The sequence below is a fragment of the Centropristis striata genome, chromosome 1 (assembly GCF_030273125.1).
Source record: "Centropristis striata isolate RG_2023a ecotype Rhode Island chromosome 1, C.striata_1.0, whole genome shotgun sequence".
Taxonomy (NCBI): Eukaryota; Metazoa; Chordata; class Actinopteri; order Perciformes; family Serranidae; genus Centropristis; species Centropristis striata.
Genome location: NC_081517.1, coordinates 10148724 through 10164186, shown reverse-complemented (window position 1 = coordinate 10164186; position 15463 = coordinate 10148724). Strand labels below are relative to the sequence as shown.

At 38.4% G+C, this 15463-nt stretch overlaps 1 protein-coding gene and 1 non-coding gene across 3 annotated transcripts in view; both read left to right on the top strand.

Annotated features, from left to right (window-relative positions):
* The window catches only part of LOC131968917 (VPS10 domain-containing receptor SorCS1), a 218965-nt gene that overhangs the window by 184652 nt on the left and 18850 nt on the right, over positions 1-15463 (top strand). Inside the window, exons 17-22 of one of the 2 annotated variants that reach the window (XM_059329983.1) lie at positions 77-190; positions 3193-3364; positions 7199-7385; positions 8038-8171; positions 9968-10091; positions 11772-11884. In XM_059329983.1, coding sequence (XP_059185966.1) covers positions 77-190; positions 3193-3364; positions 7199-7385; positions 8038-8171; positions 9968-10091; positions 11772-11884 — 844 coding nt within the window. Of the gene's footprint in view, positions 1-76; positions 191-3192; positions 3365-7198; positions 7386-8037; positions 8172-9964; positions 10092-11771; positions 11885-15463 lie in introns of both variants that reach the window. The other variant, XM_059329974.1, reaches the window with a different exon arrangement.
* Positions 14300-14489, top strand: LOC131980053 (U2 spliceosomal RNA). Its single transcript, XR_009395175.1, has one exon. It is a non-coding gene; the product is annotated as a U2 spliceosomal RNA (small nuclear RNA).

Genomic DNA, 15463 nt, shown 5'->3' with positions numbered 1-15463 from the left:
TTTGCATCTTTTCTGTGCTTTATCCATGGGTAACCTTTTTTTTTTATACTATTTTTGTCTGTTCTGTTCATTTCAGTGATTATGGCTATGAGAGACGGACTGACGGCAAGTGCACTCCCGCCTTTTGGTTCCATCCATCAACAATGTCCAGAAGTTGTACCACAGGGATGACTTTTCTTAACAGCACTGGGTAAGCACAGGACGAGAGCAGATGATAATCAGTACACATATTCTCAATAGTGACTCGCAGGCATTGGTTAAAATGAACGCTGCATTGAGTTGAATAGCTCTGGGTATGTTAATTAGTTTCTCAGGGACAACCAGGACAGGCTGGGAAGGGAAATATGGGCTGAATGATCAAACATGAAATTTTTGGGTAAATCACTGCTAATGATGTGATCTGATGTGAGTGAAGTGTTTGCAAGTTATGTTTGAAAAATCCCTAAATGAATGATTCAATAATCTATTTGGTGTGAGAGAATGTAGAGTACTATTGGAGCTTTCCACATTGTACTTTCTTTGACAAAACAAGCTCACCTCAAGGTCCATTTAAAAGCTGTTCTTGGGCTTTCAAAGCTTTTAATTTTTACATTTTCTGTGTAAAGATAGAGTAAAGTGGAGTAATGGAGTCCTGACCAGATAATAGAATCACACTCTTGTTGTGTGTGCTGTAATTTGAGCCTCTCTGGTCTTTGTTTTGGTATCCTGTCTGCATAGTACATGTGAGTCCCTCCCTTTGAAACTGTTCAAATGCCCTCAACTGGCCGTCCCTATGTTCATGTAACATATGCTAGCTTACTGCTCATAAGGCCATTACCACTCAAAATGACCTGCTTCCTGTGACAACGCCGGCTTGGAAGTCGGGTCGTCCTGGTGAGTATGAGCTAACTCCAAGTGCCACTGTTAGCTCTGTCAGCATTGTTAGCATCACTGATTATGCCTCTTGACCCACGATGGCGATACAGCTTATCAGCCCGGTCCCCCCAGCAAGTTAACCCCTATTAACACTGTTAGCTCTTTTGCCATTGTTAGCAATGTTGCCGCTGATGTAAGGACTGTTAGCACTGCCATTTGGGGCTCATTACTCAAAAAATTGTGTTTTGTTAGTCATTACTTATATATCACTTATGTTACTACTCAAAACGACCTGCTTTATGAAACAACACCAGCCATGGCGTGGGCTGAGTCACCCTTGTGAGTATAAGCTAACCCCCAGTAGCACTGTTAGCTCTGTAAGCATTGTTAACACTGCTGATAATGCCCCTTCTCGACCATAGACTGTATATAAATAATGGACGAAGTCAGCGTGACGTCACCCGTTGGTTTGTGGATTGCGCGTTGGAAACCTCGAGTTTAGCGTTATACTCGTCGCCATCTTGTGTCGCCATCTTGTTTCCGATACGGGGAGCAGAACATATTTGGACTGTGGAGGAGCGAGAGGGATCTGATCACTGACTACAGCCTCTCTACACCTCAACCTGACTGAGAGAAGCCGCTGCTGATTCATGTTAGCATTAACTGGAGCATTAACTGGGATGTTAGTTTTGGCTCGCAAAAAAAATAGAACAAAACTTATGTTACTTACCTCAGAAAACTGAACAGCGACTCCTTGGAGTGTCTGTTAGTCCAACCAAACGCTGAACAAGACATTTTTACTGAACAAAACGTTCAAATAAACTGTCATTAAGTGAAAATACAGTGAAAGGGTCAAAGTTATGAGAGCAAATCGGTAAACGTCCTTTTTTATATCTATATAATGTTATATATAACTTTATTGACACAGTGCCGTGGATCCGCATTGCTCTGCTTCTCTCCTGATGACGCCTCACCTTGTTAGTGACCTGTCAATCAAAGGTAGCCACGCCCCAAATCATATGATTCTTTATCTTCTATTTTCTTCTAAATGGGGCCATTATTTGAACTATTAACATCAAATTGTCTTGAAGAAGATTTTTTACTAGCGATTGAGACTAGTGTTGTCCTAAATAAGATTTCTGAGGTAATAAATCAAGTGAGAAGTTTTCAGATTTTGCATTGAAATGAATGGACCTACCTCTACCTTTAAAAAAACTCCTGAAGACCCAGCTCTTCAGAAAGCATCTTCTCTCCTAGTACCACACGACAATTCTACTCCTTAAAGAATTGTCACAAGCACTTATTGCTGCACTAATGGCTCTTACCTTGATTGTTCCCCTTTTTTCCTGTAAGTCGCTATAGATAAAAGCGTCTGCTAAATGACTTAATGTAAATGTAAAATAAATGGATAGATTTTTTTTTCCAGCCAAACTTAGCACCCCCAGCTTGAATTTTAAGTAGAATGCAGCTTAAGGGACTTCCTGGTTTGCCTCCCTGTTCAGACCCGGAGGTTGCCGCCTGTTCTCGACCCACAGTCGCGGTATTGCTTATCAGCCTGGTCCCCCCAGTGACACTGTTAGCTCTGTTGTCATTGTTAGCAATGCAAGCGCTGTTGTTAGCACTGTTATCGCTGCCATTTGGGATCCAGTTTTAGGCTCAGTACTAAATGTATTTTCCTAGTCATTACTTACTACTTATGTTACCTTTTCTAAATGCAATGCTCTTACTTTAGATTTCTTTAGAATTACTTGTTATTTTACAATTGGTAACAATTTTACAAAATTGGTAATTGTGTCTAGGTATAAGAAAAAAATGCTTGCTTCAGGGATAATACCTTCCACTTTCTTTCTTGGAAAATCTCTTTCCAAAAGAGTTAGAGAAAGTTTTTAACAATACACAACTTTGGCTTCCCAACAATTAAATGCAAAAAGAGTGATATAAAAGGAGAGTGTGCACAAGTTGAAAGCATGAGAGGGACACACATTGAGAAAGACAGCATGCAGTGGTTGAGAGACCCAGCAATTGAAAAGAGAAACAAAACTTCATATGCTGATGGCTTTGTGGGAGTTCCATACTAAATCAGAGATAAATTTCCATCAAACACTTGTCTCCTTTGGAGAATAATCTCCTGGATATTTTAGTCCTCTATGAATGTCAATCAGACTCTGGTGAAAGCCGTGCAATCTCAGTTTAAACTGAATTTGGTTCTGAATTTCATGTAGAGCCCCTTTAAAGTGACATTTGAACTACTTGATCATACATTGCCAAGACAACTGAGCACTAAAAACCATGTCGTACAACAAAATCTACATCTTTAAGAATTCTGTGTTTTTACAGCTACAGGAAAGTGGTCTCTAATAACTGTACAGCTGGAGTCAGCGTGGAGTACACAGCCAGGAGACAGCAGTGCCCCATCCAAGCACCCAAAGGTCTCCACCTGGTCACCAGTGAGGGCACGCTGATAGCCACACTGGGCGCTAATGTCACCTTCCTCGTTTTCCTGGAGGAGGTAAGCTGTTTTGTCAAAAGCCTGATGAAATGTCACACCAAGTAAAGGTTATAATATTTACAATGTAAACATGTCTGAATTATCACTATTTTCCACAGAAAGCGGTATTACATTTTGTGAGTACATCTTTTATGTATTCCTTTTGATCAGAATTTCCCATCAAAGTGCAGATGATACATTCTGAGTCCAGAAGCACTTTGTCTCTTTCCTGCTTATCTCTCCTCCTGCAAAGTGAAGAAAAAGGTTCCATTGTTAAATTGACAGAAATATATAATAAGAAACTGCAGATAGATGATGTTGGCAGCTGTGCCTCCTGCTTTATTGCACTTCAAAAAATGCCCCTTGACTGGATTGTTTTTAGGCAGGTAAAAAAAAGAAATGTGCTCAGCTTTAACTATGTCAGGTTAAATAGAACATCCAAATGCGTCATGATACTTCATGGAGCATTTTGTATCTAGTATTAAGATTTATGACCATTAACAGAGAACCATGGACAGCAGTGGAATTAAGTCCTCATTAAGCACTTTTTTCGTGACTTCACTTTGGGGTGAATTTTATGCTACTCTGTACTCTTCACTACATTTCATGGGAAATAGTATACTCCAACAGTGCACTATAATGAATTGATGTATAAAAACAGCCAAATTCTAACAGTAATGTACCAGCCTTTCAAATATAATAAAACAATTTAAAATATGTAGATTTTGATGCTAAAAAAACAACACTGTTGTTTGTGAGATACCAGTTAAAATATTTTACAATTTGTCATATACATAGTACGTGCTGCCTTTTAATAAATGTCCAGTTGCATAAAGCGGTCACATGTATTATCCTCTTTTTTTTCTGTTTTAAGGAGTTTACATTTTTAAATGTAAAACTGAGATCAGTAGTGGATCACAAATTTTAAAACAGGTATTGACATTTATATGTATAATATACTTAGTAGGTTTATGTACTTTTCAATAGTAATAATAATTTTGATATTAAGTATGCAGATTATATGTAAATTGTGCTCTCCTTGCCCCCTCCCCTTCACACTAAAACAGTATGAAGAAGTTGAAACTGAGGAAAAGAAGACTATTTACATAAAAAATTTTCCATGATCACTATAAAACTTTTGACAGGATAGCTCCAATTACAAACCACATGAATTATCATTCTTTGAATTATGGATTATGGAAGCTTTATTGTGAAATGTCATTTTTTAGTGTACACAGGTACAACTCCAGACCTTTACTTGTTGCTACTAAAAGGAGCTGCACATTCATTCGCTTTTCAAAACAAAGTAACAATGACACCAGTGTTTCCCCTACCATTATATCATTATATTAGGGGGCATCCCGCCCCCCCAACAATTCTCGTCTGCTCTCTGTATTGCACGCGGTGGAGTTCAGCCCCAATGCGCGCACACACATGCAATTTCCCATTAATTACCTAGACTGGGGCAGCCCGCTATAGTATAATTTGCCGTGCTAACGTCACATTTCAAGACCCCCCCCTTCATTTGTGTTTATTATCTAAACCAAACATTTAGGTAAGTTAATATGAGCAATCACGGATGCTGAAAATCACCAGTTAACATGGCCACTCATTAAACTTATACACCAGCACTGCTTAAGCCAATTCATTAGAATATTTGAAGGAGGGTTATGAAACTTAAACGCGCATGTGCCCCAGGAAAAAAAAAGTTACATTTTAACTTAAATGCATCATTGTGCAGCCAGTGTAGAAAAATAGCTGGCTAAGGGGATCCGAGGGCATGCCCCCCGAAGACTTTGACACTGATCTTAATGAATCTATTTTTTTATTAATTATTTTAAAGCGAATAAGGGTTCTTCTATGTTTTATTGAAGGCATCATATTTGACAGTCTTCTTGTAAATTCTGTGGTGGATTCTGTTAACACACTGTGCTCTTATTCTGAAAGCTGCATGTGTTTCGCAGTATTTAAAATTGCTTAAAGTAAAATTGAAGGCTACATGTTCCTGTTTTTATCAGCTGCTGTCACTACGAGTAACCACGATACATTCAGCTGAGTCAGCAGTTTCACACGACTACTCATTAAATTGTAACACCAGTCATCATTTTGACAGGGGGCAACAATGGAAAGGAACTGGGAGGAATAGAGCAACAGGATCTCCAATCTAAACGTCAGTATAGGTCGTCTATTAATACCGCTCAAAAAAGCACATTTGAGCATTTCTCTGGTACAGAGCAGAGTGGAGTGTTCTAAAAATAGCACACATTATACATATACATGTACAGTTAGCTGTTGTAAGAAAATGTCCGCAGTTTTGTTGAATTTTAAGTTACAAAACCACTGATTTATGTTTAGCGCAAACAACTTCCTTGTTAGGCGTTATAAAAAACACAGTTTAAACAATATATAAATGCATGTAAATGCAGTTAGTGAAGTAGTTACGAGGACAATGTGACTACTATGTGACATAGTTACGTAAAAAAAGTGTTGCACGGAAGTCAAGTGATGTCTGAATTACATGGTTTACTTTTGTTTTCCCATGGGACACGAATGCCGTTCTCCTGTGTGAAGGTCCAGGGTTTGTCTGACCGATCCACCAGCCCTCCTTCCCACCTGAAGTCCAATTTGTATGCCGTCATTCATAAATACTACGGCTACTAGATGGCAGAGAGGACAGTCTTAAACGTAATTGAGCTGCTTGTGGAAACAACCTATTGGGTCATCGTTAAGGGGAGAACAGGCTGATCAGTGTTCATTAGTGAAGGGACAATGAAGCTTCGTGAACCATTTGCTTTATTTTTTAAACACACTAGATGGCGTTTCTTGGCTTTAAAAAAAGGCTTTGGCAATGCTAATTGAGTGTGTATTCAGCCCTTTGTTAAACAAAGAGCGCCATCTAGTGGGCTCTGTAAATAAAGCAAATGGTTCACAAAGCTTCGTTGGTCCTTCACTAGTGTTCATGTTCATTAGTTGCAAGAGGATCCATTCAGTTCACCGTTTAAACATGAACGTGTTTAATGAACGCACTCTTTTATCGTCTTAATGAACAACACTGTAGAAGTCATCCCACAAACGTTGTGCTTTAGATCAGGGGTGTCAAACTCTGGCCCGCGGGCCAAATTTGGCCCGCAGTGTAATTTTATTTGGCCCGTAAGGAAATACCAAATTATTATATTATTATTGTACTATAAAAGCCGACCTGCCAGCATTTACCGATAACACTAGATTTATTATTGTTATTTTATTTTTAGAATGTATTAACCTCTTGAAAAGCTTTATTTTGATATTTAAATCAGAAGGATGCAAATAGAAAAGAGGCATACAATTTTTATTTAATTTGTATTTAATAAATTAATGACATTGATGTGTTTTTTATTTGAAATTTGATTTTGCATGTCTGCACTATTTAGTTATATATTGTATGTTTATAAGCGTTGCTGGTTCCATATTTAATGTGAAAGCAAAACATGTTTGGTATATATTAAAAGGTTTATTTGTTCAATGTTGGCCCGCGATTTTGTTCAAGTTTTAAATTTTGGCCCATTGTGTATTTGAATTTGACACCCCTGCTTTAGATCCAGTAAAATACACCAACAAGAAATACAGATTGTTGACTATGTAGTCGATAGCTAGTGGATTCATCTGTCTATCGAAGTACCATGTATTATGATTAGCAGGACCGAAGCTCTGACTCATGCAGTGAAAGTGTCAAGCCCGAGGACATCATTACACATCTTTTCCCATGAACAAGATGCTTCATGCAAGTTTAGAGCAATATAACAAGTTACTTGAGTGAATCACTGGGTGATAAGAGACAAAACCTTCAGATTCCCTGATGTTCTTTGTCCGGTGCAGGGCGACGGGGCGAGAACAAGCATCACACTGGACTTCGGAGACGGCCACGCTCTGACCTACTCCAATGTCAGCTCTATTGAGGACGGGATCAAACACATCTACAAAGCTGTGGGAATCTACCGAGTGACTGCCACCGGGGAGAACAGCCTCGGCTCAGAGACTGTCATGCTCTACCTGCATGTTACATGTGAGATACTGAGATTTGTGTTTCCAAATGTGCATATGTATTTATTTAGATATTGAATTTTTTGCAATCATGCTTTTGGCTCTTTCCACTTTTTATCACATTCAGTGGAATTGGGACTGTCAGATTGTACACTGTGTTCCACGGTCTGTGTTTTATCTCTTCACAGAGCATGCTCCCCTCCCATAACCAAACAAACAAGTGAGATAGAACAAATCCCATTACACTTCCACTCAAGTCAGCTTATGCTTCACCAGCTCTCAGCCCACGGAAGCCACTGCAGCCTCATATGTAACGGGGCTGACCACCCTTGGTGTATTCAGGGGCTGACAGATGTAACGGAGCTGACTTATTGATCAGGGAGTGCCGCTCCCCCCGCCAATCTGTCAATCCTATGTGCCAGCCCAACAAATGGAGCCACCGCAGGCTCAGGAGTGCCATGAATGAAAAATATCACACAGATGGCAGCCAACGGTCCCAGAGCAGGACAGAATTCTGAACACGCTCACCCTCCCCACCCACCTATAAACCCACTCTCCACCTTTTTTTTTACCTCGTTTGAAAAAGTTGTTGTTACTTCCACTGTTTCTCACTTGTGCACATGGCAATGTAGTGCATAGAGTTCACTCTGTGATGTATCTGTGTGCCTGAGTAGGTCAGCTGGAGTATATCCATCTCTCAGCTCCCTTTGTGGCGGTGAGGAATAAGGAAGTGAACCTGACTGCCGTTCTGTGGCCCAGCCAAGTGGGAACGGTCACCTACATCTGGTGGATCGGAAATAACACGGAGGTACTGTACACTCAAGACTTTCCCAAATACTCACTGAACTTTTCCTGTACTTCTGTTATGCCTTTGCCCGTTCGCAATTAAGTAGGTTGCTGACTCTTCTGCTCTGCAATGTGAGAATCATTATTTTGCTAAGCTATTTTGTGCATCCAGGTTGCAAAAAATTAGGGCCTTGTTAATCAGCATCAGAGCATGCTGACAACAGACACAACGCAGTTTAATTACAGATAACCAGTAGAGTGTATCCCTGATTCATTCTTACTCTAAACTACCCCAACTAAGGTCAGAAGCTGCCAAGCACAGCTGATCAACACCACTGTTACAAGGTCAAAAATCACTTTTTTCACTCGGCCTTAGTGGTATTTTCAGATAGTTTTAAGTTTTATGTGCATGGATTTAGAGATCTCTGCTTTTGAAACCACCCAATTACAGTGGAGGTGCATGGAATTTATTTTCTGGAATATGGTAAAAAAAAAAAATAGAAAAAAAATCTTAAATAGAGGCAAAGAAGAAAATACAAAACGTCTCACTCAGAAAACACTTGAACAGTTACTCAGAATCAAGTTACTCACTTATCGATTGAACACGAAATTACATTACTTTACTAGTTACCCAACAGTAAACATATTAAATGACATGTATTCAGACAGGAGGTATATATATTTTCACCTTGCCTAAATTGAATCACACTTTGTGCACCCAGTCAAAACATTACATTACATTACATGTCATTTAGCAGACGCTTTTGTCCAAAGCGACTTACAATAAGTGCATTCAACCTGATGGTACTAGACATAGACCATAGGAGAGAAAAGAATAAGAAATGTATTTTATTTTATTTATTTTTTTTTTTATATATATGTTAGGTGACCATGACTTAACCGAGATATTGTTGGAAGAGATAGGTCTTCAGCCTGCGGCGGAAGATGTACAGGCTGTCTGAGGTCCTGATGTCGGTAGGGAGCTCGTTCTACCAGGGTTTGCATTTGCCGGGTTTGCATTCTCCCCGTGTCAGCCCCCCCTCTGGCTTCCTCCCACAGTCCAAAAACTGGTTTAATTGGTGACTCTAAATTGCCCGTAGGTGTGTATCAGAGCTGGATTGTCTGCCCTGCGATAGTCTAGCGATCTGTCCAGGGTGTACCCCGCAAGTTAAGGATAATGAGTGAAGATTAAGAGTTCCAAAATGCTAGTCGAATTTTAGTAGGATGTTAATTTTGCTCGAAGAGACTGTACGATCATTGAGACAATAAAAAAACAAGCTCCATCTCTCTGGACCTACTGATGCACCGTATGCTGGAAGCTCTGCATGTACAAACACTCCTCTCTCTATCCGTCTTCATAATTGTAGTTGTGTAAATGTGTTTGTTTAACACCAACAGGGGCCTTCCACAAGGACAGCCAGTTATGTCAGTTGGTAATAAACCACAGTATTATTAGCATCTTATAGCTATTTGAAGAACAAATGGAGATGTGAGTAATGACAGGAAGGAGCTGCCGGTGTCACACAGGCAACTCTCTGTGGGCCCCGACACTGTATTCAGCACAGCACAGATTGTTTCCAAGCTCTCGACGTATGCTCGTGCATGTGTGTGTGCGTGTGTGTGTGTGTGCGTGTGTGTGTGTGTGTGTGTGAGAGTATTTGAAAGTGTGCCGGCAGGCTTACACCTCTGTAGTGTAAATAACGGCAGTGTGAGACCAGCCGTTGATAAGGGTCTCTCAGCAGAACCCCTCACTCTGACTCTCTCCACCTCCCTCTCCCCTCACCTTCTCTTTCTATCTCTCTCTTTCTCCCCCAGCAGCCAGTGATCACACTCGAGGGAAGTGTGGCGTACACGTTCTCCCGGGAAGGCATCAGTACAGTCACTGTGCAGGTGTCTGCTGGGAATACTATTCTGCAGGACAGAAAAACCATCACTGTCCACGGTGAGCTGTCTCCGTCTCATCTCCTCTGGGGTTATGTTGCTCTGTAAACACAACATGAATCATCACAATTTACTTCATAAGAAAAAGTTAGATGTTATTGTAATCATTACTTAAGGATAATTCTGCTTATTACAACCCATGTTATTATTGTTGTTATGGTTAACATTCTAGTAATAATATTCTACTCCCCAAGTGATATCGTTTTCTAATGAGTCAGCCGTTAGAGAGGGTTGCTCATATGATAAAGGTTTCTTATGAATAGCTGATAAATAATGTATGATGTATGAGTAAATAATTTAGCAAATCTGACAAACTGTTAACTCTATAAACCCATTCAGTACCCAATTATTATTATTATTATTATTATTATTATTATGCCCCTAAGAATATATACGTGTGTGTGTGTGTGTGTGTAAAATGGTGGATGATTGATTTATATTCTTAATCCACACATAAATCAATCGTAATTAAAACAAAGATTAAAATGTAATATTTTTTCCCCAATTAACAATAAATCTGAATGCAAGATACCATCTACAATAATGATAATAAATACTCTGAAGAGACCTCTTTTTCAACAAAAATTTGGTTTTATGCGTTTTTCATCAATGGTTAAATTATATAAATTTATAAAGTGATGCTTTAAAACACACTCCATACATATTTGGTATTATTTTATCATCCTATAATAACCAAAATAAAAAGCAGTTGTATATTCTTCATACATAATCTATAGGATGTATTAAAAAATGATTGTGTTAAAAAACAATCAAATCAGAACAGTCAGAATAAATCAAAACATTATTTCGCTTCAAAACCTTATTTTTTTCACTTCCCTTCCCTTGACATTTAGATCAGCTGTTCATTCCAGTGCATGGATTAAAATAAAACCCTGAGTAAAAATCTATAAATCTTACATATGGTATTTTGACATGTATAAGTAATACAACACCTCGTGTGTATGTTCAACATATTTTAGAGATAACTTATGCACTTTAACAATATTAATAATAGATTAAAATGTGTTCTGCCCTTCCTCCTTGCCTCAACGGCCATGTTTGCTGAAAAAGGGGGTGTGGTTTCATTGCAGTCCACTTTTGATGATGTGGGACACTGTGATTGGCTTACAGAAATCTAATTAAATAGGTGAAGTCAGGTGACAATAATCATAGGTCTATGATCTTTCCTAGATCTATTTACTTACTACTATAATTGTTTATTTTAGTATTTCTTTACTTTTTTGTTTTCTCACATAAAAAATATTATATTAATGTGTTTTTTAATCACTAACAAATACATATAAGAGCATTTTAATTTTGTAGAATGCTTTTGTGGAGCTAATTTAAGATATTCTGTATCCTACAGGGTAGATAAGTAGTATAGTACTGCATTAGATCATAGCACATGATATTTGTTTTATGTAATTAGAAACTAGTAACCATGTAAAATGGATGTAGTTGAGTAAAAAGTACAATATGTAATGGGGTAGAAGTATAAAATGGAATGAAATGTAAATCCTCAAGTAAAGTACAGAAGTATGTCATAATTGTATTTAAGTACAATACTTGATTAAATGTACGAAATTTGGTCCACATGAGCTGAATCCAACGGCTGAACTGTGCATTTAATGACAAATAAAAAGTAAAAGCTGCTCAGATGTATTTACTTTTCGCCTTGCAGAATATTTCCGCTCTCATCTGCTCGCCTTTTCATCAAACCTGGACGACCACAACCCCGATGTTCCAGAATGGAGGCTGGACGTGAGCCGAGTCATCAGGAACTCTCTGATCCAGGTAAAGCTCTCTCAGGTCTCCTCATGGAAACCATTGCTTTAGTCTGGTTAATACTGTCAGTGCCTGACTGGAACTCTGACGCTCTATTAGTGCAGCGTGACCTCCCTGTGGCTTTGAGACATGAATCTGACTTTTATGATGATAAATGACAAGGCAAGAGGGAGACGAGGGGGAAAATACAGTTCAAGAGCATGCTGATTGCAGTGGCTTGCACACATTCTGTGAGTTCAGGGCCATACAGTAACAAGGCTGTTGAATAAATGTCAGTATTTGTGCCTATATGCTCTCTGCACTGACCTGGAAGAATGCTCGGAGTTGAGAACTTGTTTATTACGAACCCATGCATGCCGTGTCAGGTACAGATTTATCCTCATTAACTTTGTTTTTTGCAACATCCTCGGAACGTCAATACTTTCCTGATTCCCGGCAACAAGCAATCTGGGCCTTGCATCATATTTTCACACGTTTTGATCCTGCAAAATCAAAATTGATGCCAAAAATATACCCGGCTGTTCAGTCTTCAGTGAACATGTCTGTTTTGTTATTTGTTACCGACATCATTTTTTGTATGACAACCCCAGCCTGGAAGGCAAAAAAAATCACAAGTTTCAGATGAAAACATGACATGATAGCTTAAAACATTCACATTCACAAGAGTCACTGCAGCAAAAGCATGCAAGAACCAGAGGGTGTTGCAGGAATCAGTGACAAAATTTAGTGAATTACATGCTCTCTATTTGTTCAACATTCCTAATGGCAACATACAGCTGTATGATGCTGCTGATAAAATGTCTGAATATGGCTGCTTTAAATGTTGTAGGTCATGGATGGATTATCAGCTAATGAGCCCCAAAGCCTTCAGCCTTAGTGCTCAGAGCAGGCAGATACTCAATATTGAAGACAAGGGCGAAGAATTTTGATAGATTTATATCTGATACAAAACATGATAAAAATCGGTTACCGTGGTTTCCATATAAGAAAAATTATAAAGCAAAAAAAAAAAAAAAGCAAAGTCAGACCTCCTCGAGCAGATCTCCCCCTCCCGTCTCTGCTGACTGCTTTCAGAACGGCAGCCAGGTCACAAACTTTTTCATTTACAGTCACGAAAATATGTTTCTTAAGACATGTGAAGCAAGATATAAGCAGTGCAGAAACATTCATATATGATCAGCGTAGTTAACGAGCAGACACTGACATGATCGATCGCTGCGTGTCAGACTACTCTGCTCTGATTGGCTGTGTTCATTCAGGTTCGGTGGAGTCCTGCAAATGTAATTAGGAGCACTAAAAGGTGGCGGGGGAACATTTTGGTTTTTCAGAGATTATGTGTATCATGTATTACTGTCAGGTTTAGGGACAGTTGAAAAAAACGTTATTTATTAAAGGCTATCAACTGTAACTTGAAGGGCACCACCACCACAAATGAAGCATTGGGCAATGCTTTATTTCACAGGTCCCAAAACCATGATAATTAGGAAATAATTAGGAGGTAACATATTTAAATTTTATTTCAAATTAGCCAGACTTTTTTTTTTTTTTTTTTTCAGAAATAACCCCAATATTATTTAAAAAATACATTCCACTGTTTCCCAAAAAGCACAGAAGAAATAACTGGCAATATATGTAAAATATTTCCAGGAAAGCAATATAAAGTTAAGTTAAGATAGGCATGACTGCAAACACTTTATTCGCAAGTCAACAATTTCCACATGTCCACTTATTCAGAAATTACTAGGAAATAACAACCAGTTAATTGTATAATTATATTCTGTTTCCTGGCTGCACTGCAGTAGCTAGAGGCTGCTTGACCAGGCTGGCCAAGCACCAGAGCCACTGTCTGCTTAGACTAACCAGAAGCAACATTGGCTAATATTTGTGGTGGAATGTAACAATTTTCAGGTACTTGTACCTTACTTGAGTATATCCAATTCATAGCTGTATCCCAAAGCATCTGCAGCTGAGCGTCATTGCGTAATTGGACGTCCTGTTTAACCCATAAGAACCCACGGTGACACCCATGTAACGAACACTTCAAATATTCTAGAACAGGGGTCTCAATCTCAAATTACCTGGGGGCCGCTGGAGGCAGTATCAAAAGGACCAAAATTACAACAACAAAAAAAAGACACAAAATGACAGAAAAAAAAACTAAATTACTTAAAAAAGACACAAAAAAGACACACAAAATTACCTAAAAAAAGACATAAAATGACCAAAAAAAGACACAAAGTTACAAAAAAAGACACAAAATGACAGAAAAAAATTAAATTACTTAAAAAAAGACACAATTAATTAAAAAAGAGACACAAAATTACTAAAAGAGACACAAAATGACCCAAAAAAACAACATCATAAATATGTTCTGTGTGGTCAACTTGGTCTGTGATATATCCCCCATAGCTTTCCTTTAAATTCAGCACTGCTCTCTGCCTTTTGGCTAAGATCAAGTGGAGTATCTGTTCTTATCAGTTTAATAAAAACAAATAAATGAATAAATTCAGCACCGCAATTTCAAAATCAGTTCACGACATGGATGTGTCTTTGGCATCAGCACTCTGCCACATATTTGTGAAAATGGAAGAAGATGCTTTAAGGTTGAATCTCCTCGATTTAGCAAGTTAAAGCCACAAAGTGGATTAAGCCTGAATATTTAAATGATCCTGGCTGAATTTAGCCGCTACTTAGTTTCATAAAAGCAGCGGCGCATAATTCACCATGGAAATATGTACTGTAATTTTTTATTTTACAGTACAGTACAATAACAGTTATTTATAAATAACAATAACTGATAATAACGGACTTTCGGTCCCTGTAAACACAATAAAGAAATGTATAACTTTCTGAATGGCATAACTATATATACTTTATATCATCTGACGCATATTAATTAATTAACAGTAACTTTAGCGACTGAGACGGCATTAATTAACTTAACCGGCAATGTATCAAGATGACGTTTGTTATCTTTAGCTAAATATTCTGGCATTTGTTTATGTATGTGTTTTTGCTGATTTTGCTTGACCAACGTTTTGTAAGTTATGTGATAACAATCAGTGTAAACTGAAAATACTTGTATATTTGAATGAATATTGCGCTGCCGGCATCGCTGTTTCTACGCTCGCCATTTTTAAATCTCCCGGTAGACCGGTCTGCGCAATGCTTTATGGGTAGTGGGAGTGCATGGAGGATACACACATGCATCCTTGGAATTTGGGCAGAAGAAGGACTCTGTCCTCTGGAGGATCCTCGACATTGGGACAGTCCTTCGGAGGATGTCGATGATGTAGTGTCCTTCAAATCCAGCTGTTTGAGCATCCTTCCTTGACATTGGGACACAGCCTGTGTAACTTTATACTTCTAATCACTACATTTTGAGGCAGATATTGTTTTGTTTTTTTACTTCACTACGTTTAGCTGACAGCTTTAGTTACTTTTGATATGTTAAATTATAAGTGATTAGAGTTTTTTTTAATTAAACCTCTATTCTGCATAACAAGTTATTTTACTTTTGATATTTTAGGTACATTTTGATGCTGATACTTTTGTACTTTAAGCTCATGAAGTTTTGAATGCAGGACT